The sequence below is a fragment of the Colias eurytheme genome, chromosome 31 (genome assembly GCF_061535395.1).
Source record: "Colias eurytheme isolate Ceu_HAF_F1 chromosome 31, ilColEury1 Martin Lab GWU primary, whole genome shotgun sequence".
NCBI classification, from domain to species: Eukaryota; Metazoa; Arthropoda; class Insecta; order Lepidoptera; family Pieridae; genus Colias; species Colias eurytheme.
The window spans coordinates 3,076,945-3,098,793 of NC_143010.1; the positions used below are offsets into that span (position 1 = coordinate 3,076,945).

Here is a 21,849-nt window from a genome sequence, read left to right on the forward strand (position 1 = left end):
CTGATTCGTAATTTTAAAGATCTAAGCATACATACAGACCGCGCAAAGCGACTTTATAGTTTATTTTATAATATGTAGTGATTCCTTGCCTTCCTTTCTTTCTCCCTAACATTCTTCGGGAACTGTGCTATTCTATGGTAGAAAACATATCCGCCTGTATATTCAAAAAAAATCTCACATCTTAAAAGCTCTATCGAGTCGTTAAATTTGTCTATAATATGTACAAAACTCTATTCAAGAAACGGTAATGGCTCTACTTTTTTTTGGGTGGTACCAGAATCTCGCCTAATGTTAAACTAATATAGCGTACAATAAAAGCTTAAAATATGATTTAAAAATAATTTATTCCGTTATGCCAATAGTCGAAGAACAAATGTTGTTACTTATGATGTTAGCTATCTTGTCCTGCGAGGTTGCTGGTGTTTTACAAGTAACCCTGTATACAGTTGTGAGTGACATTTAGATTTATGAATTCTGTAATACAATCTATTACAATTTATCAAACCAAATAATGCACATTCTTTGGGCAATTTTCTAATGTATTAAACTCTTCTTCACATTCCATTTTTGAGTTATTTTTACATCGCAAACATGATTATACAAAATGCTTACAAACAAGATTGCATGATTCTACGACAACGGAAACCAATAAACGTTGATCCCTGATCGAAATATGTAAAACTAGAGGTCCGCCCCGGCTTCGCCCGTGGTACATATTTCGCAATAAAAGGTAGCCTATGTCCTTTCTCGGGTATCAAAATATCTCCATACCACATTTCATGCAAATTGGTTCAATAGTTTAGGCGTGATTGAGTAACAGACAGACAGACAGAGTTACTTTCGCATTTATAATATTAGTATGGATTGAATGACGTCATATAAAATTGATTAATTTTACGGGGTTTTATAATTGTTGATGTACTTTGTCCAACCATTCTTGGAAAATATAAAGGGTAATTTAAAGAATTAGAAAAAGACTGGCTTGACTGAAAGTTTTTTAGATTTCGATTTTTAGATTAATAAGATATATTTTCTGTCATTTTTTAGAGAAGAGTCAGTAAAGGATACGAAGACGTAAATGGTTAATTTTGAGAAATCAAAGAACTTTGTATTCTTTTTAAAAATATGAAATTTGATTAGAGCTAACATGGAGCTAATATGGTCGTAGGCCTTAGCCTACGTAAGTGCTACGGACGTACATCGCTACGGGAAACCAAAATAGGGTTTGAATTCCGCCATGTGATCGATTTTTTATTATTTTATACATAATCAAAACACTATTAAATCGATACTTATTATTAATTACTTAATGTAATTAATAATAAGTATATATCATCAAATTTTTTCTTGCTATTCTCTTTCTTCATACGCTACGGAAAGCATATTTAATTTTGAAAAGTTTTTAAAACTCTGATTTTATACTTTTCAATTATTTTTCAATTACTAATATTGATGTTATCCCTACTAATATTATAAATGCGAAAGTAACTCTGTCTGTCTGTTACGCTTTCCCGCTTAAACCTCTCAACCGATTTTGATGAAATTTGACACAGATAATCTTTAGACCCTGAGAAAGAACATAGGCTACTTTTTATCAAAACACCACGCGGGCAAAGCCGCGGGCGGAAGCTAGTACTTAATATAAGGATTTAATTATTACATTACAATTTGGATACCATGAACTTGATATAAATAAATTCTCCTTCTAACAGTAAACTACGCTATAATAAGAATAATAATCAAGAAAGCAGAAATAATACTCTTTGAAAACAAAACGAGGTCTTATTAAAAACAGAGTCCACCATTACCCTGTCAAAATGTTAAAACGCGGGAAACCTGACAGCTCTGAGCGCCATATTTGCTAAAATAACAAGGCCAAGGTTACATCCATTTAGATTTTGAGTAATAAAATAGATTGAATGAACTCACTTTTATAAAATATCAGTCGCTATACATTATAAGTAGGTACTATCGCATATTTATGAGAATTGACCAAAATGTTTAACTTTATCTGTTCGAAAAACGATGTGATTAAGAGTATGTCGTATTATGTGAATTATGTTTATATGAAAAATTGTTAAGTAATTAATAATAAATAAATGTAGGTAATCTAACGGTGCATTTAGATCTACGAACATAGAGCTAGAGCTAGAGCATTATTTCGTGCTCTTTTGGTGTAAACGAAAACTCGTATTCAGTGTTGTTCAGTATTAGAACATTCATGGAACTTTTCGAACGCGCTAAAAAAACGAAAAATGCTCTACGCCTGTTTACACTAAAAGAATTTGACAGTGAGGTTAGAATGAGCATTCGCTCTTTTGTTGTAAATGCACCTTAAAACGAATAATACTATAATTTTCTTTTCTTTTCACCATCTCTATAAACTATCATCAATTTTATTCATTGTATTATGTAGTTACCATATTAATTACCAACGCTGCCCCACGGTTTTCCCCGCATTGCTCAGCTCCTATTGGTCTTAGCGTGATGATATATCTATACTACATAATATTATAAAGCTGAAGATTTTGTTTGTTTGTTTGTTTGAACGCGCTAATCTCGGGAACTACTGGTCTGATTTGAAAAATTCTTTCGGTGTTAGATAGCCCATTTATCGAGGAAGGCTATAGGCTATATATCATCACGCTAAGACCAACAGGAGTGGGGCCACGCAGGTGAAACCGCGCGGCACAGGTAGTAGGTGCTTAATATAGCCTTCCTCGATAAATGGACTATGTAACAATTTTTCAAATCGTAAGCGTGGGTCCTGAGATTAGTGCGTTCAAGCAAACAAACAACTCAACAACGACTTAGATTTCACACACATCCTCACAAGCTTTCGCATTTATAATATTAGTATGACTTTTATTAAAAAAAATACATAATTATAATACAAAAAAGTAATGTATTAAATACCTCAAGTCATTAATTACTACTTAATTCGGATCGATGTTTTTTCTTGGCCGATAAATGGTTTTTAAGGGTACTGTTTAACAATTTGACCTTTGGCATAACACGACATCTTTGCCATGAGCTTTGGTTTAAAAAATAAAAACATTTACACACTACATTCTGAAATAAACTCTATCGTCATATACATAATATTCAACTTCACTTAACTGCGTATATGGGTACGCCATTTTGAATTTTATATCAAAGAATTGTTAAGTGCAAGCAAATTGAATTCTATTTTTAGTAGCGTAAAGGTCATTTTATAGTGAAAAGGTTTTTATTTAAAGACGTTTTAATTATTGTAAGGATGTTGAAGGTTTTACATACATTCAAACGTACAGAATTTTCGATGCGTGTTTGCCCTTTTGGTTAAAGAATTTTGATTCCCATTTTCGTTAAATATAATGTTCTAATCATAGTTCTAATTAATATGAGATTTGTTGATAACTTGATTGTGTGATGTAGAGCTTGATGTTATTCACCTTGTGTTTTAAAGGTTGTTGTTCTGTTTTTAATCTATTTTTTATTTGGTGGTAACTCCTGACCTCATCTAGAATTAGATCATGTCATATTATGGTATTAAATTATTCGAATTGTATATAATTTGTATGCTACTAGCTTACCGCCCGCGGCTTCGCCCGCTTTGTCTAAAACCTAATAAATTATCACTCACTCTATCTAAAAAAACCGCAGGAAAATCCGTTGCGTAGTTTTAAAGATTTAAGCATACAAAGGGTCATAAGGACAATAATATATAGGAACAGAGAAAGCGACTTTGTTTTATACTATGTAGTGATGGTGCGGAAACTTGGTCGCTCAAAATGCGGAATCGTCGAAAAATTTATCATAGGCTATCGTCGATTGTGCAGATGCGAATTTTGAAATTCTTTGGCCACATAACGAGAAAGAGACAGACTTAGTGCAGGAACAAATTGAGGGCAAAATATCGTGGGGACGCTCACCTACACGTTGGCAGCTTTGTATTATTTGATCGCACCTCTACCAATCCCAAAGTTGAATGACAAAAATGCTAAGCCAAATTGGAAAATTCTTATATCTACACCATAGAAATCTAAATAACAAGACAATTATTATTGTTTTTTCTATGATCTACACCAATTTAAAGCAATACATATTAGGTTCTTGTAACATAAGTACTTTTTTAGACTCGTTATCCATACTAATATTATAAATGCGAAAGTAACTCTGTCTGTATGTCTGTTACTCAATCACGCCTAAACTACTGAACCAATTTTCATGAAATTTTGTATGGAGATATTTTGATACCTGAGAAAGGACATAGGCTATTTTTTATCCTGGGAAAATGACACAATCCCGGAAATCCCACGGGAACGGGAACTATGCGGGTTTTTCTTTGACTGCGCGGGCGAAGCCGCGGGCGGAAACCTACTTAGTTACTTATAACTTAACTTCATAGGAAATGCCTTTATTAACATGTAAAACATTATTTTACTAGAAAACCATTTTGTTACAATTTGCACGTAACTTAAACGAGAATCGAGATACTTTTAATATTGGTAATAATGTAAGTTTTTGATGTCCGTACATGGAAGATAAAAAATTGAATTCGATTGAAAATTCACACTTAGGCAAGACAGAGAGTAGAGTTTAAATTTCTGGCCTAATCTCTAGAAAAGCAGGAAACATATTCAAAGCTCAAACATTTATTTATTCAAATAGACTTCTCCTAGAAGAGTATTTGTATGGGTTTTACTAAATAGTACATAGATACTAGGTACGGCGGAAGAATTCCAACCAATACCCGCGGCCCCATCACTAAAGCGGCTCGACGGAACACAGTGGGGTTTTAGTCGGTAAGAATCTGACATAACCCACGGCTCCTTCCCCGGGGGCCATGGGTATCTTTGGAAGATTACCCCACATTAAAAAAAAACTATTTACTACCAATTCGGAATAGATAGAGGTATGTATTATGTACACAAAATAACTTCAAATTACAATACAGTTAACTGCATGCACAGCATTATTTTATCCCAGATTTTGAAAGATAGATATCAATACATTATGTTTTACATAATTTACATAATTTACAATACATAATTTATATAAAAAAATGAATTTTTAAGTTGGTGTTTATGTAATTTAATTTAATATTTTAAAATTGTAATTTTGTATTCCGATTTTATTTTAATATGACTGAAATTATTTTTTTAAATAGATATTTTATTGATAATTGTTAAACGTTATTTTGTGTAGCTATCAGTTTTTTTTTTTGTTCTTAAATCATAACCGTTTTTGAAGGCATGTGGTGTTAGCCTATAATTAATTGTTGCACTTGATTTGTTAAATTGCATTCTCCTTGTATGTCTAAAATTAGTGTTAACAATTGTTGGCTATCCTTTGTAAAATAAATAAATAAATAAATTACATTGATACACACGTAAATCTATATCTCTATATATATATAAAATTCTCGTGTCACAATGTTAGTCTGCATACTCCTCCGAAACGGGTGGACCGATTCTCATGAAATTTTCTGTGCATATCGGGTAAGTCTGAGAATCGGCCAACATCTATTTTTCATATGTACCACGGGCGAAGCCGGGGCGGGCCGCTAGTAATATATAAAACTCAAAGGTCACTGATATAGTGATCTATCAACGCACAGCCCAAACCACTGGACGTATCGGGCTGAAATTTGGCATGCAGTTAGATGTTAGGACGTAGGCATCCGCTAAGAAAGGATTTCCCGAAATTCTTGCGGGAACGGGGGAAAACGGGGATGCACGTACAAAGTCGTGGGCGGAAGCTAGTAAAAAATAAACACAATATAACTAAAGAAACAAAATTAAAAAGTTATACCGACTCACACGCGAAGTCGCAGGCATAACTAGTACACAATAAAGTTATTATTATAATGTATTTTTAATTCGAAAATGGCGGTGTCGTTCGCTAATTCGATTTTAATGAATTGTTCGATTACGTCTGGTTTTGTTTTGAATAATATAACTATTACCTTTTATATTACCTACTTATAGAAAACATGTTTTTTCTTTATTTCAGGATTTACTAAAGGACAATCCCAATACACTTTATTGAACAAATTGTTGTTTGTTGTTCTTACACTTTATTGAAATGTAAAATGTTTCAATATGTGATTGATTTTTATTAACTTTGTAAGATAAAATTTAAGTGAAAAACTGTGTATTCGATCGTTTTAAAAATTCTTTTACTATTGAGAGAGCTACCTACATGTTTAGCGACTTAAGCTTGCGTTGTATTTTTTATAAAATAATATCAAGGATCTTGGGTTTTATTCCCGGTGGAGACGAATGAAAAAGTCTCGGTCTGGTAGGACACAGAAGGCTGTTCACCTATTTGTCCTTAAAGAAAATCGATCAGTGAAACAGATGTATGCATAATGCATCTGCCCCTTACCCCACTACCACACGGGACTTCACTTTATATACTTACTAGCGGCCCGCCCCGGCTTCGCCCGTGGTACATATGAAAAATAGATGTTGGCCGATTCTCAGACTTACCCGATATGCACAGAAAATTTCATGAGAATCGGTCAACCCGTTTCGGAGGAGTATGCAGACTAACATTGTGACACGAGAATTTTATATATAAGATTATTAGCTTTCCGCCCGCGGCTTCGCCCGCTTTGTCTAATACATAATAAGTTATATACTAAAACCTTTCTTTTGACACACTCTATCTATAAAAAAACCGCAACAAAATCCGTTGCGTAGTTTTAAAAATTTGAGCATACATAGGGACATAGGGACAGAGAAAGCGACTTTGTTTTATACTATGTAGTTTTATATATTGCAAACGGTAGTTTGTACATATGGTTCCCAATTACACTACCATAGAATTATTAACAAGGCTTCATAAATAAAACGAACATTACTACATTTGAGTATTTATTTAATTATGTACAGATAATAATTTATTAAATAATCACAATAGCATATTTTAAAATAATTTATTTATTTAATAAATACATTAATTTCTTATAAAAGTAAACACAGCAGCAGCTATTATAAAGATGCTTGCACTTATACTGGTTCCAGATGATGCTGTGGAATGAAGAAAAATATATTAATATCATCATGTTAGAATTAACAAATAAGTCATAATAATTAACTATTTGTAAATAATCAAGTAAGCAATCAAATAGTCAAGTTCACCAATAAATAGTCAGGTAAACTATAAATGGTCAACTTAACCATGAATAGTGAAGTTCACTATAAATAGTCAATTTCACTATAAATAGTCAAGTTCACTATAAATAGTCAAGTTCACTATAAATAGTCAAGTTCACTATAAATAGTCAAGTTCACTATAAATAGTCAAGTTCACTATAAATAATCAAGTAAACCATAAGTAGATAGACATTTAACCATACATAGTCAAGTAAACAACAAAATAGTCAATTTTACCAAATATACATACTCAATTAAACGATACTTAGGTTATCATAAATAGTCAAGTAAATTATAATAATCAACTTATTCTTACATAGTCAAATAACTCACAGCACAGCAAGTCTACAAGTTTTACAGTTTTAAAAATACATAACGACACACGTTTAACTAATATTAGTCCAAAAACTGTTCAAGTTAATCTAAGTTATAACATTAAATAAACAAAAAAATAGTCAACGTTAACCATAAAATAGTCAACGTTAACCATAAAATAGTCAACGTTAACCATAAAATAGTCAACGTTAACCATAAAATAGTCAACGTTAACCATAAAATAGTCAACGTTAACCATAAAATAGTCAACGTTAACCATAAAATAGTCAACGTTAACCATAAAATAGTCAACGTTAACCATAAAATAGTCAACGTTAACCATAAAATAGTCAACTTATTCTTAAATAGTCAAGTTAGTCAAACAACTTACTGCAAGTCTGCAATGCATCAGAATAAGGATGGTCAAAGTCACATTGACACCTGCCATTTCTACAAACAACTACATCGCTCATTCCTTGCAAATAACATTGGCTTGAACGAGAACATGTTTGGAATAGACCTGAAATGAATAGAAATGCTTACTAAATCATTTATCTTGAAATATTCCATGTACATATCATTTTTCAAATAACTTCTGAGAAAAAAAATGATAAAAAAAAAAATTATATTTATTTGCCAAAAGAAGGTTATTTAAATATATACAGTTTATGACAGCGGACCCCGCACTAGGCTCTTCCCTAATAAAGAAATATCATAACATTTACATGTTAGTGATGCGAATTAATTACATTTTCATCAAAAGAGCTCAAAGAGGCTCAAGAAGTAATTCATTACAACTATTACCGATATAATATGTATGCTATACAGAGTGTCCCACTATTGGTATACTAAGCGCGAAGGGACTTGTAGTTTTGCATACACTGATCATGTAAAAAATACTGAAACAACAAAATTACGTCAAAAATTTTTTGCTAAGTTTTTCCTGAAAATCCATGTTTTATTTGTCTATGTTGTCTATGAAAACAATCTTAAACGATAGCTCACATGCTGGTGACAAAGTTGGGCGGGTTGCCTGTTAGAGGTGTACACAAAGAGTTTTAAGAATTCATCTATTTGAAAAAAAATGCATCTGGAATTTTTAAAGTATTTTTTTACGTACTCAGCGCATGCAAAACTATAACCACCTTTGAGCTTAGTATACCAACAGCGGGACACCCTGTATATGTTAACAATTTGCAACAAGAACAGAAACAATAAAAAAATCATCATTTAATAAATAATGACTTACCAGTAATCTGCCAACACTGACCATCCCTAAAGTGGTACCCGCTAGAACACATACAAGAACCATCCACACAAGTACCCGCATTTCCCATAGATGCTGTACATTGTTCTGTTATAGAACATGTGGAATTGAAGCCGGGGGATACTGGGGATAAAATATTTGTATTATTAAGGGCCGATTTTTCAATGCTTGGATAAAACTTATCCGTCGAATAATGTATAAAACTACCATTTTAAAAACGTATTCTAATTGCCCGTATTTGATAGTTTATGTGACATTTTAATATTATTGTGTATTACTTTATTGGACGGATAAGTTTTATCCAAGCATTGAAAAATCGGCCCTAAATAATGTTTTTAATATCTCTATCATTATTATCAACATTATTTTAATCTATACTAAAAGCTGAATAGTTTGTTTGAACGTGCTAATCTCAGGAACTACTGGTCCGATTTGATAAATTCTTTGGTGTTAGAAAGCCCATTTATCGTGGCAGGCTATAGACTATATATATATTATCATCACGCTAAGACCAACAGGAGCGGAGCACTGCGGGTAAAACCGCGGGGCGAAGCTAGTAAGATAGATAGATACATAGATTTCAACACTTTGTAGTGTTGAAATCGTCTGTATTCAAGTGGATAAAAAATTGTTATTTTTCAACAACCTGGGGCCTTAGGGCGCGTTCCCACTATGTCGTAACGACTAATTTATCGTTCGACGACTGTCGTCTCTACCTGTTCCCATTATAACGATTGTTTGTCGTCAATATTTTTTATCGTTTAGCGACTGTCGTATCTAGCTGTTCCCATTGGATCGCGACGACATTTTATCGTTTCCTGGCAGTCGCTTTGTCGTTTACACATCATCAGCAAGCTACAAATCTAGTCGCCTCTGCGTTCGCTTGGTGATTACCAGTGCGTTTACTCTCCTGAGTTCAATGGACGTCATAGAGTTGCCGTCCACGATTTTTTATCGTTTTACGACTGTCGTGCTTGCCGTTCCCACTGTCACGACAAAGTGTCGTCACTGCAAAAACTGTCGTAGACGACAGTAAATTGTGTCGTTCTAAATGTGAACACCTCCATTTAAACATATAAGCCACGACACTTAAAACTACACGATTATCTGTCGTCACGACACGGTGGGAACGTACCTTTTAATTATTTTCAGAATATGGACTAAAGTGTTTGACGAATTTGTAAAACATATATTTTAATTAAAATAAAGAAACTCACTTGTCCAACACTGCTGATCATAAGCCACATATTGTTGATCACACTGACAAGTGGAGACGCCATTATTGTCCTTGCAAATTGTGTTATCTATAACACAGTCTGTATCGTATGTGCAGGGCCCTCCGATAACTGTAAAAAAGAATTTTAAATTGATTTTTATATTACAGATACTTTAATATAAAAAATGTGTGCATGTACTAGTGTACACACGTAAGAAGTGAAACTTCTTTATGACCTTATTTTTCAAAAAATAATTTACTATATGCAACTTTACAGAAATACGTTGAATCACGCGTGGTAGGGATAAGAAATAGATGGCGCGTAACGGAAAAATGTCACGCGTAACGAAAAATGTTACACTAAATTTTTTTCCAACCCCGATAAAGATGTTTCAATTCAATAAATAATCAATATTGAAGTGAAACTTCTTTATCGGGGTTGGACAAAAATTTAGTGTAACATTTTTGCATTACGTCGTACGCGTGACATTTTTGCGTTACACTGTACGCGTGACATTTTTGCGTTACGCCATACTTGTGACATTTTTAAGGTCATAAAGAAGTTTCACTTCTTACGTGTGTACTCTAGTACACGCATACCTTTTTTTATTTAATATAGTCTTGTACCTATTACATTATAATATGTGCTATTATTATAGATTTATAGTCAACTGTCAAAGTTAGTCAAACGACTCACTTTGTCTACTAGGCGCACACTGACCGCCTTTCAAATGGAAACATTTTGAACATTTTAAATTTTACTTGAAGAAGCATTTACTTTTTAATTTGACTTTTAAACTTCATTTGATATTATATAATATTTTGCCTTTGATTTACTCAAAATTTGACCTTTACACTTCTTTTGGGATATATTTTAACTTTATACTCTTTTTGCATTGAGGTATTATTATAGAGAGGACAACACGAACAAAATATGATGGCGGCGCGGGCCGGCTAGTGAGTCATACACTTTGCAAATATTCTGCCTTTTATTACTTATAAATTAAAACCAATCAATGTAACAATTAAATATTGTTTATCTTATTAAAAAAATATGAATAAACTTATCAATTAAAACCAATCAATGTAACAAAAAAAAATTGGTTTCAGACGATTGGCTCTAACTCGTGTTAGAAAAAGTGTAGTAGCGATGGCCTCTCTAGTACGTACGTACATAGTAACTCAATGTCTTTTTGTGATATATTTTTACTTACCAGGCGCACACTGTTCGCCTTCCAATTGGAAACCTTCAGCGCAATCACATTTACCACTAACACAAGCGGTATTCGCTGTTCCGGTACATTCTAGACTCGATTGACAGCTGTCACCCAATTCTGTAATAATTAATAGTTAATAATAAATAAATGTTCTGTGGTTTTATGAAACCACGGTAAAAGTGAAACTTAGGCACAAAATTATCGTATTTCTACGATAATTATCGTACGGTTCGACCGTCACGCGACATGCGCTACACAGAGCAAAAAGTTTGAGACGAAAATAAAAAATAATTAATAACGCCATCTAGTTAGAGTGTGAGGAAAGTTTTTATGGCCAAATGACTGATGACTGATGCACTTATTTAAATAATATGTATATGTTTTGGAAGTTTTTTTTATAAAATGCTTGTACAGAATGAATTATTCATTATCACAAAATATTTGTCTAGGAATGATAAGATGGATAACGTTTATTAATATGCTCTTCCAAACTAATACATATAATGAACATAGATGTTTGCTTTGTGTCTGGAACCTGGGTGTTATTTATCCATATACTTAGGTAAGTATTTATTTAAAATTTATGTATGTTTATCAGCCATCTGGTTTCCATAACACAAGCGAAAGCTTAGTATGGGATCAGATCGTGCCGTGTGTGAAAATTGTCCTGAAATATTTATTTATTTATAAATATAATTATTTATATAACATATATATAAATCAGTTATACATATATGTAAATTATATCTTCTTATATATAAAAATGAATCGCAAAATGTGTTGGTAAGCGCATAACTCGAGAACGGCTGAACCGATTTCGATAATTCTTTTTTTATTATATTCCTTGAAGTACGAGGATGGTTTTTACGTAGAGAAAACGTAAATATGTACCACGGGCGAAGCCGGGCCGGACCGCTAGTTAAATATAAATAATGATTTATATTATATACTCACCAAGCCCCATATTCAAGCACAATCCATTTATTTCAGTCAAATGCGCTGGGCACCTACAATAACCAACACCCTCATCATTCAAGACACAGTTGATTTCGACCTCCCCGGCCATACAGTCACTGTCTATTGAACATGTTTCACCAACACCTATAAAAAATTATATAATCACTACATAGTATAAAACAAAGTCGCTTTCTCTGTATATGCTTAAATCTTTAAAACTACGCAACGGATTTTGATGTGTTTTTTTTTCAATAGAGTTCATTCAAGAGGAAGGTTTTAGTATATAATTTGTTAGGTTTTAAACAAAGCGGGCGAAGCCGCGGGCGGTAAGTTAGTAATATTATATAGCTAAAGAGTTTGTTTGAACGCGCTAATCTCAGGAACTACTGGTCTGATTTGAAAAATTCTTTGAGTGTTAGATAGCCTATTTATCGAGGAAGGCTAAGACCAACAGGAGCGGTGCCACGCGGGTGAAACCACGGAGCGCAGCTAGTCTATGAATAAGATGCAGCGCTGATTTTTAGAGGTGATATTTCAGATGGCAGTTGAAGAAAAGTTATCAAATTTTCAAATTGTATAGGAAGTCAGTCAAGGATGGAGTATGAGTTGAGTTTGAGTAGACTTTGAGTTAAATTTAAGTTGTGTTTGAGTTGAGTGTGAGTTGAGTTTGAGTTGAGTTTGAGTTAACTTTTAGGTAAAATTTAAGTTGTTAGATTTGAGTTTGAGTTGAATTTTATTTTAAGTTGAGTTTGAGTCGAGATTGACTTAACTTTTAGGTAAAATTTTAAGTTAAGTTAGATTTGAGTTTGAGTTGAGTTTGAGTTCGAATTTCTTACCAGCGAACAGCCTGCACATATTCCTACTACTGTCCCACACCGCGTTCTCAGTGATACACTCGCAAGTGCGGAAGCCCCAGGGCTCCCGTGGCGCCCCACAGCGGGACTCCGCCCCGAATGTGTGGCAGTTTGCGTCGATCACACAAGAATCGGTGATTCGGCGTGTTACTGGAATAAAAATCTATTATATAAAACTCAAAGGTGACTGATATAGTGATCTATCAACGCACAGCCCAAACCACTGCACGTATCGGGCTGAAATTTGGCATGCAGGTAGATGTTAGGACGTAGGCATCCGCTAAGAAAGGATTTCCCGAAATTCTTGCGGGAACGGGGCAAAGTTGTGGGCGGAAGCTAGTATATTATAAAACAAAACGAAATAAAACAAATCGAATTATTTTAATTTATAATATTCTTTAAAAATTAAAAAAAAGAATTTGAATGCTATAAAAAACTAAATATGAATTTCAAAACAATTAATGACCGTTAAAATAACTTTACGCACTTGAATATTTACTATCGATTCAAAAACGTAGAAGAGCCGAAAAAAAATGTGTTATAATTCTTTATTTGAATAATTTAACAAAAGGGGACGTCGAGTTTAATTGGACAAGTGTATTAGTTATTTTTTTTATGCATATTATATAAAATTGTGTCATTTTCATTCTATAGAAACTAGATAATAAGTTTTATAAAAACTTTTTCAATTCATCATCTTATAAAAATACAATAGATTTTTCTCATTACATGCTAAATATGACATATTAATAAAAATTAATTTAAAGGCAGGGTAAAAAAAAGAGAAAGAAATTGCTTTTCAAATTCCATCCCAATTTTTGTCCCTGAGCGTGAAACACACATGTTAATTTTATTATATTCTTTATGTACTTAAACAAAATTTACGTATTTATAAATAAAACCTTACCTTTAATACAGTCCCTCATATTAACATTATAAAAGAAGTTAGGGGGACAAGCACATACACCATCTATAACAGTCGCTAAGAGACCACCACATTGCTCAGGGGTGGATGGTGTTCCTAATTCTGAAATAATATAAATTTATATGTACAGATAGTTATAAGGATAAAAGAAAATATACTTATTTATTGAAAAACAGAGAGGGTAGATTGAAAAAAAAGAAGAATACTAGTTAAACTATATACAACAAATGTTTGAAAAGGATAGTGAATGATCACGTAAATTAGTACTGTTTGTATCAAAACTATTTCACTGCGAAGAAATTAATGTAAATTATAAACACACCAAATAATTACGAATAAATAAAAAAATATTATTGCAAAAAAGGCAAATTATTGCTAAAAACTGCTTGAAACTACATATTATAAACAACACATATTATAAAATACCAACATATTATGTTCTACAATGTAAAATTATTACCAATAAATAAAACTACTACAAAATAATTGTAATTTCAAAACTACCCACTAATACTTCATACAAATTACCTACTACCATTTCTACTACTACCTACATATTATTAAGAAAATAACTTTAGTAAGTCTCATTAAGTCACTAAGTCATTAGAAATTGAATCGTTACTTTCAGAAAAATCATCCTACTAATATTATTGATGCGAAATTTTGTGAGGATGGATGTTTATTACTCTTTCACGCAAATACTACTAAACCGATTACAATAAAATTTATTATGTAGGTAGCTGAAGACCCAGAATAAGACATAGGTTACATTTCATCCCATAGGAACGGGAACTATGCATTATTTTCTATGAAAACGCGGGCAAAGCCGCGGGTGGAAATCTAGTCATAAATAAATAAAATACAACTAACCTGCATAACACTTATCCTCATACATATAAAATCCAACCGGACAAACGCACGTTCTATCAACGCACAGCTGCGGTGACGGACACGCAACACTTGCGTTACACGCTGTATCGTGTACTGCTTGTACTGTGCGGTCTGTCATCGAGTGTTCTACATCGAACAAGTGCTGTTCTAGAACCATCGATGCTGCGATTTGGGGTACTGAAAGATATTGATTCCATTTATAAATAGCTTCTAAAAGATACATTTTTAATCTGTGCTATTAGAAGACTATAGAATTTTCTAGATTGTTTTGTTTATCTGTGCTATTAGAAAAATACTATGTATATGTTCGAGTTCATTTATTAAGTGCGTTTGTAGCAATAACTTATTATAACGCAATGCACAGCTGCGGTGACGGACATAGTGCACCGCTTGCACTGCGCGGTCCGTCATTGAGTGTTCTACATCGAACGAGTGCTGTTCTACGAACCTTCGATGATAGGATTTTGGGTACTGAAAGATGTTTTATCCCGTTTTTAAGTGATTTCTTAAAGAGCTAATTTTTAATCTATGCTATTAGAAGAATAAAGAATGTTCTATATTGTTGGAGTTTATTTATTATTTGCGTTTGTAACAATAGCTTATTATAACGCAACGCACACCTGCGGTGACGGACACGCAATTATTCTACAATCTAGATTGTTCGCTAGTGGGATAGTAATTAATAAAGTTTGATGTATTTATTTAAAAGTTGTGATGGTTTTTACGATGAAAATTAAATGTAAAAATTACAGATAAACAAAGATCTTACCAACACTGAATTTATAATGATTAATAAATAAAAACTTACCAGTACTATCAACACAAGAAAACGTGTTAATATCACAAGCGCCTCCTGTGAACTGACAGTCAGAGTCTACCACACAACCATCGCCGACCGCTGAAAATGTTAAATTAGTTTTGTATAACTACCCGTATTTTTAGTTTTTAATTTCAGTCTCGCCTGTTTGTTTTACATTAATTAAATTAATAAATCGCATCTTCACTATACATTGACAGAGTTTTACACTAAATATAATGTAAATCTATGTAAAGCAATGTTTATTTCGAACTACGTATACACTTTTAATTACATATGTACAAAAAACAATATTTTTTCAAATGTTTTCAGTTACCAAGGCACTACAGTCGAAGACAAGAGATTATGGTGTATTAGTATGACGAAAAAATGTGTTTTGATTGTTTCTCTTTTCTTCAAATCTTAATTATTACCGTATAGGTACTATACATATGGCAAAGAACTAGTGTGGTGAAATAACAGTGGTTTTTTTATAATTTTTTTTAACGTGATAACGTTTTTAAAATCGTTTTAGTCGGGTGACATGTTCAGAAACTTGTGTCACACCAAAACCTCACGAGCGCGATCGCAGGTATAACGAGAGAGAGACGGACCGATCTCCCGTCTCATGTCGAGCGCTGCCACCAATAAGACGTTATCACGTAAACATCTCGATCGTAAACCTACTTTATAAACAACCAATTTTTTTAATACATTGATACTATAAACAATTTTTTATTCCTTAATAATAATTTATCCTAAAAACCTACCTTTTCCAATCTTCCTACACTCCCCCCTCTGCCGTTCATAGTACCCATCAGAACACACACACACCCCATCACACTTTAAACTGAACGGGTCTCTAGGGGTTGATAGACATTCCTCATCCCTTGTACAAGATTCGCCAAAGGATTTCGTGTTCCAACAACGACCGAGGAAGTAATGGGTGCCGGGGAGACAAGCGCAGATTGAGATTGCTAAAGAAAAAAATTGGAAAAATTGTATAAATTGTGTAAAATTTTTTGGGAATGGTTGAATAGGCAACTATTAAACAATTCCCAAAAAAAATGTTTTTATTGTATTAAGTATATTATATAATATGTAACATTATGTTATAGGTCAAAATAATAATTATTGAGGTGTATTGTGATTTATGTAGACTGCTTATGAAAGTGTAACTCATATTATTATTTTAGAATAAAAAAAATGTTTAACAATATAGTAGGTAATATGACGATTATGAACTGAATTGTAAAATTATTATTTATTTATTGAGTATCTACTTATGTATTTTTTTATTGAAAGAATAGAAAATGTTATCTTAGAGCTAGATCAAAGATTTATGTAAATATCAGCTTTAAGTTCAAAAGAAACAAGAACAAAACTTTCCTATACGTTCAATCATAAGAAACCATAAAAATAACTTACTTGAATTAGTTACTTGTCTGCATTCATAGTTACTAAATAGTCTTGAACATTGAGTTGTGTCCACGCACGGCGACGAATAATACGGTGCAACTGGAAATAAATATTTACTGTCTTACCACAAAAAGCTTTAGACAGGGTTTAACTTTAAGCGCGGGTTCTCTTTAATCTGGTTTTGTCGTATTTCACATAGACAACTATTAAAGTGACAGATCCCTGGTTTAAAGTTAGACTGTGTTTAAATTGTTTTGTGGTAATACCAATAGCATTTAAAAATTAAAGAAAATAGAATAACGAAAAAAATATATCGACTGAACTGAGAACCTCCTTTTTTTAAAGTCGGTGAATGAAATCAAAATATCGTACTATGACACGGTAGCTGGGTAGCTACCGTTTTATGCTGCGGGAAATCGAATCGAGGATTTTTAATGAATCGACCGTAAGGGTCAATAACACAAGCGAAAGCTTAGTATGGGATCACATCGTGCCGTATGTGAAAATTGTTCTGAAATATTTATTTACTAGCTTTCCGCCCGCAGCTTCACCCGCATACTTATTCAAAGAAAAACCCGCGTAGTTCCCGTTCCCGTGGGATTTCCGGGATAAAACCTATCCTATGTGTTAATCCAAGTTACCCTCTATACGTGTGCTCAATTTCATAGTAATCGGTTCAGTAGTATTTGCGTGAAAGAGTAACAAAAATTGTGTATGTTTGTTACACATCCATCCTCATTCCTCACAAACTTTCGCATTTATAATATTAGTAGGATAGGATAGGTAGGATAGGATTAGTAGGATAGTAGGATAGGAAGTAGGATATAGGATTTATTTATTTAAATAAGGTTTACTTACCCCTAATACAATCCGTTCCTCCCCTCCCAGGTTCTTGTCCCGTGGGACACTTGCAAGTACCTTCTACACATATACTACCATTTCGACTCGAACAGTCACTATCATTGGTGCATTGCCATAGAGCTGATGCTGTATGGACGAGCGCTGAAAATATTATAAGGAATTTTAAACGCGACTTACTTGGTCATTACATTTATTTACCTTTGAATTATCAGGATAAACAATAAAAAAGGTATGGTTTTCAAGAGATAATAAGTATATCGCGCGAATATACCAAATAGAGCATTAAGATGAATAATTATAGGGCTAATAATAGTGTGGTTATTAAAGGATTACTGAAATTAGTGTTAAGAACAAATAAATAATGCTTAAAGTAGAATAATAATGATGAAAATAGCAAAACAATGTAGAGAATCTAGACGGTCGAATTGAGAACCTCCTCCTTTTTTGAAGTCGGTTATAAAAAAAGAGTTCCTATTTAACCTATTACGAAACATCGATTTTATTAATTGAAAAAGCTGCAAATTTAAAAGTATTGTTTCTTCTAAGTCATTTCTACGTAACTATACGTATTTAAATAGTTCGATTGCAAACTCTCACATGAATAAGATGAATCTATCGAGTATCGACTACATACTAAAAGAAAATATACAGGGTGTCCCACTATTGGTATACAAACCGCGAAGGGACTTGTAGTTTTGCATACACTGATCACGTAAAAAATACTTAAACAACAAAATTAAAAGTTAAAAAAAATTGATAAATTTTTCCTGAAAATTCATGTTTTCTTCTGTAGCTTCGCGCAGACAGACGGCATGTACTGCTTCGCTAATGTGAGCATTTTGTCTTTGAAAACAAACGATAGCTCACGTGCTGGTGGCAAAGTTGAGCGGGTTGCTTGTTATGGGTACATACATAGAGTTTTAAGAATTCATCTTTTTGAAAAAAACGTCTGGAATTTTATAAGTATTTTTACGAACTCAGCGTATGCAAAACTATAACCTCCTTTGAGCTTAGTATACCAACAGTGGGACACCCTGTATAAATAAACATGAAGAACATAACTCTCCTTGTTCACAATTGGTTAATAAACAATACAATAAAAATACATACCCACAATTATAACTATTTTTCCGTACATTTCACTACCTAACACAGAGTACTATGCCTATAGGACTAAACTTACTAAACTATGACACAACTATCAGTGTATTAAAAATATCGAAACACCTGAAGGATATTATTTGATAATTTATCAATAAATTGGTGATTAATACGTAGATATAGTGATGTTTAGACAGTTCACTTTTTATTATTATTTCTACAAAATATAATATGTTAATTATTTTTTATGTACTTAAATACAAATAGGTATATACGTAGGTACCTACATGTAATAATATGCGGTAAAATGTTTAGGAGGTAGTTCTAATATACAAAACCTTATTTTATTAATCTTATTTTAAATTCTATATATAAAAACTGCAAAGAAAAAGAAGAACTGACTGCGAAGTAAAAGAAGAACAACTCAGTAAAGTGAAAAAGGGAAGGTCGATGGAGTATTCAATTAGATTAATTATTATTTTTAACTAACTTTCCACCCACGGCTCTGTCTGTGTTGTCTAAATCTTAACAAATTGTTTATCTTTTTCTTGAACAACTTTATCTAGTATCTAGTAAAAGAAACGCATCAAAATTCGCTAGGTAGGTAATTTTAAAGATGATTTACGCTACCCCGTGTCGCGACCGGACCGTGTCCCGTCCGGGGCGGTCAAACATTATTGTATCGTTTTTTGACGTGACAACGTCTTATAATTCGATAGAGCCGGCTGCACGCTCGAAAAAACATGACTCATGCGGCGTTACCTCGCTCTGAGGCATTCCATGTAAGGCTTGAAGTGCAAGCGAGAGCGCGGAACGAGCGACAAAGAAGCACAATCGGACGTTGTCACGTTCAACTATCGCCAGTAAACCGACTTTACAGACAACCAATTTTTATATGATTAGCTCGGACACGGACGGGATAGGGCATTTGTTTCCCGGCTCCAGCACGTACCGTACCCGTCACGGTGTAGTATGAACATGGACAAATAGAATCTAGGTTATATTTGTCTATGGTATGAATCATGCTTTGAAATTCTAAGCACGCATAGAGACAGACAGATATCAGAAATCAACTTTGTTTTATAGTTTGTAATGATAAAGGTAAAATTATACTCAAATTTGAACATTATCAATATATAAATATCTTTAATCGTCATATACAATGCAGGTGTGAATATAATCTGATAACGATATTATCAGGCGACTTTGTATGAAAATCACATTTTCTCAATCCCTGAAGACTATGAAAGTTATTAAGTTGGTTTGGTAGTTATTCATGTCGTTATCTATAACTATCTATCTATTAAAGTGAAACTTTTATTACATCGTCTCAAACTTTTTGGTCTGTGTAGCGCATGTCGCGTGTATCGCTGCTGCCGAGTAGGTATACCTACTCGGCACGCGACATGCGCTACACAAAGCAGTGTTCGGAACCGTTCGAACAGTTTCACTTTTACCGTAGTTTTACAAAACCACACAACATTTTTTTAAATAACTATCTATATTTTTTAAATAAATGCACGTGTTAGTTACATAATTCATAACTCAAAAACGGCTGAACCGATTTTTTGAAAATTGGTAGGAAGATAGCTTAGAACCAGGAGATGGGCATAGAATAATACGGTCCTAATATTTTGAAAAAAAATTACAACCCGGATAGAACAGGGGTGAACAGCTAATATTATAGTATCTAAGTTTTCTATGCAAAAGCTTAATTTTCACAAATATCTGTAAATATTAGTGCGAAGACAAATGGTTCACAAATCAAAAATGCACCATTCAATTTACGCAATACTACAGAATATATTTCAGCGCCATCTAGCGGAAACTTTACTAACTAGAACGAGTCCACACTTGCCAAGAAATTAATAACAGCGCCATCTATGTTTATATAAATGTATCACACAGTTAAACTTTATTATTTACATGAAAATCCAGTTTCTGTTTCTTGAATTAATTTTATTTCGAAAAAAGTGTTAAAATCCACAAGATAAAATATTATTTATTAATCCTTACTTGTATTTAAATTAATATGTTTTAAATATTATTCATTATTGTACGAATATCAACGCCATCTTTAAAATACGTTTTCAACTATTATTTTCTTGTATTTTTCGTATTTCTTGCATAATTAATTTATTGCAAACAATAAAGTTTTATAAAACTGTAATTTTATCGTACAGAACAAGTTTTCAAAAACCATACAATACTTATTTTCAGCTTACTAACAACGGGTTCCGTGGTGTAGTGGTTATCACATCTGCTTTACACGCAGAAGGCCGCCAGTTCGATCCTGGCCGGAATCATAACTTTTTTATTTTTCTTTTTTATTATTCCACCTCCTATACCTTTTGAACAGAAAAAGTAGTATTTCGTGGAAAAGTAGCGCTATTTTGAACTTGCTCTTGAATCTTGATGCATGTCTTCAAACCGGATTAACTCAAGTACAGGTGCACAGAGTAATGATAAAACAGAGAAAGCTATTTTATTTTATACAAGTTGTACCCTGCGGTTCCACTCGCATATTATGACTATAAAATACTTTATTTAGGAAAATAATTAAGGATGGTTCTGTTATTTTTTTAGCTTATTTGTATAAGCTTGATAATGTTATATGTCAATTTTATGTTATTTTCAATCTAATTTTCGCCATCAAATTGATATAAAGTTTTTACTTGATTACTTGCACAGTGCACTCCTATGACGTATCACTTCTTGATAAAAATAAGAATACACATCTTAATAATTTATTACTTCGACCTTATTGGGGTCACGAGGATGATAAAAAATCAGATTAGTTTAATGCAACTGATACACCGAAATGAACACAGTAGTGTGTTTTCAACTATTGTCATTCATTCCTTCAACGAAATTGGAGCTATTCT

The 21,849-nt window shown here is 32.9% G+C and overlaps 1 protein-coding gene and 1 non-coding gene across 2 annotated transcripts; one reads left to right on the plus strand and one right to left on the minus strand.

The window, feature by feature from the left end:
- Positions 1-6,880: 6,880 nt before the first annotated feature.
- Positions 6,881-19,062, minus strand: LOC149895474 (uncharacterized). Its single transcript, XM_090118997.1, has 14 exons — positions 18,974-19,062; positions 17,861-18,004; positions 17,012-17,101; positions 16,354-16,560; positions 15,596-15,685; positions 14,767-14,964; positions 13,879-13,998; positions 12,954-13,121; positions 12,115-12,261; positions 11,158-11,277; positions 9,945-10,073; positions 8,710-8,850; positions 7,852-7,980; positions 6,881-7,019 (listed from the first exon to the last, which is right to left on the minus strand). Exons 1-14 carry the CDS (start codon positions 18,999-19,001, stop codon positions 6,946-6,948), a joined length of 1,785 nt encoding a protein of 594 aa, XP_089975123.1. The 5' UTR covers positions 19,002-19,062; the 3' UTR covers positions 6,881-6,945.
- A 2,135-nt stretch (positions 19,063-21,197) lies between these two features.
- TRNAV-UAC (transfer RNA valine (anticodon UAC)) lies at positions 21,198-21,270 on the plus strand. Its single transcript has one exon. It is a non-coding gene; the product is annotated as a tRNA-Val (tRNA).
- Positions 21,271-21,849: the final 579 nt, after the last annotated feature.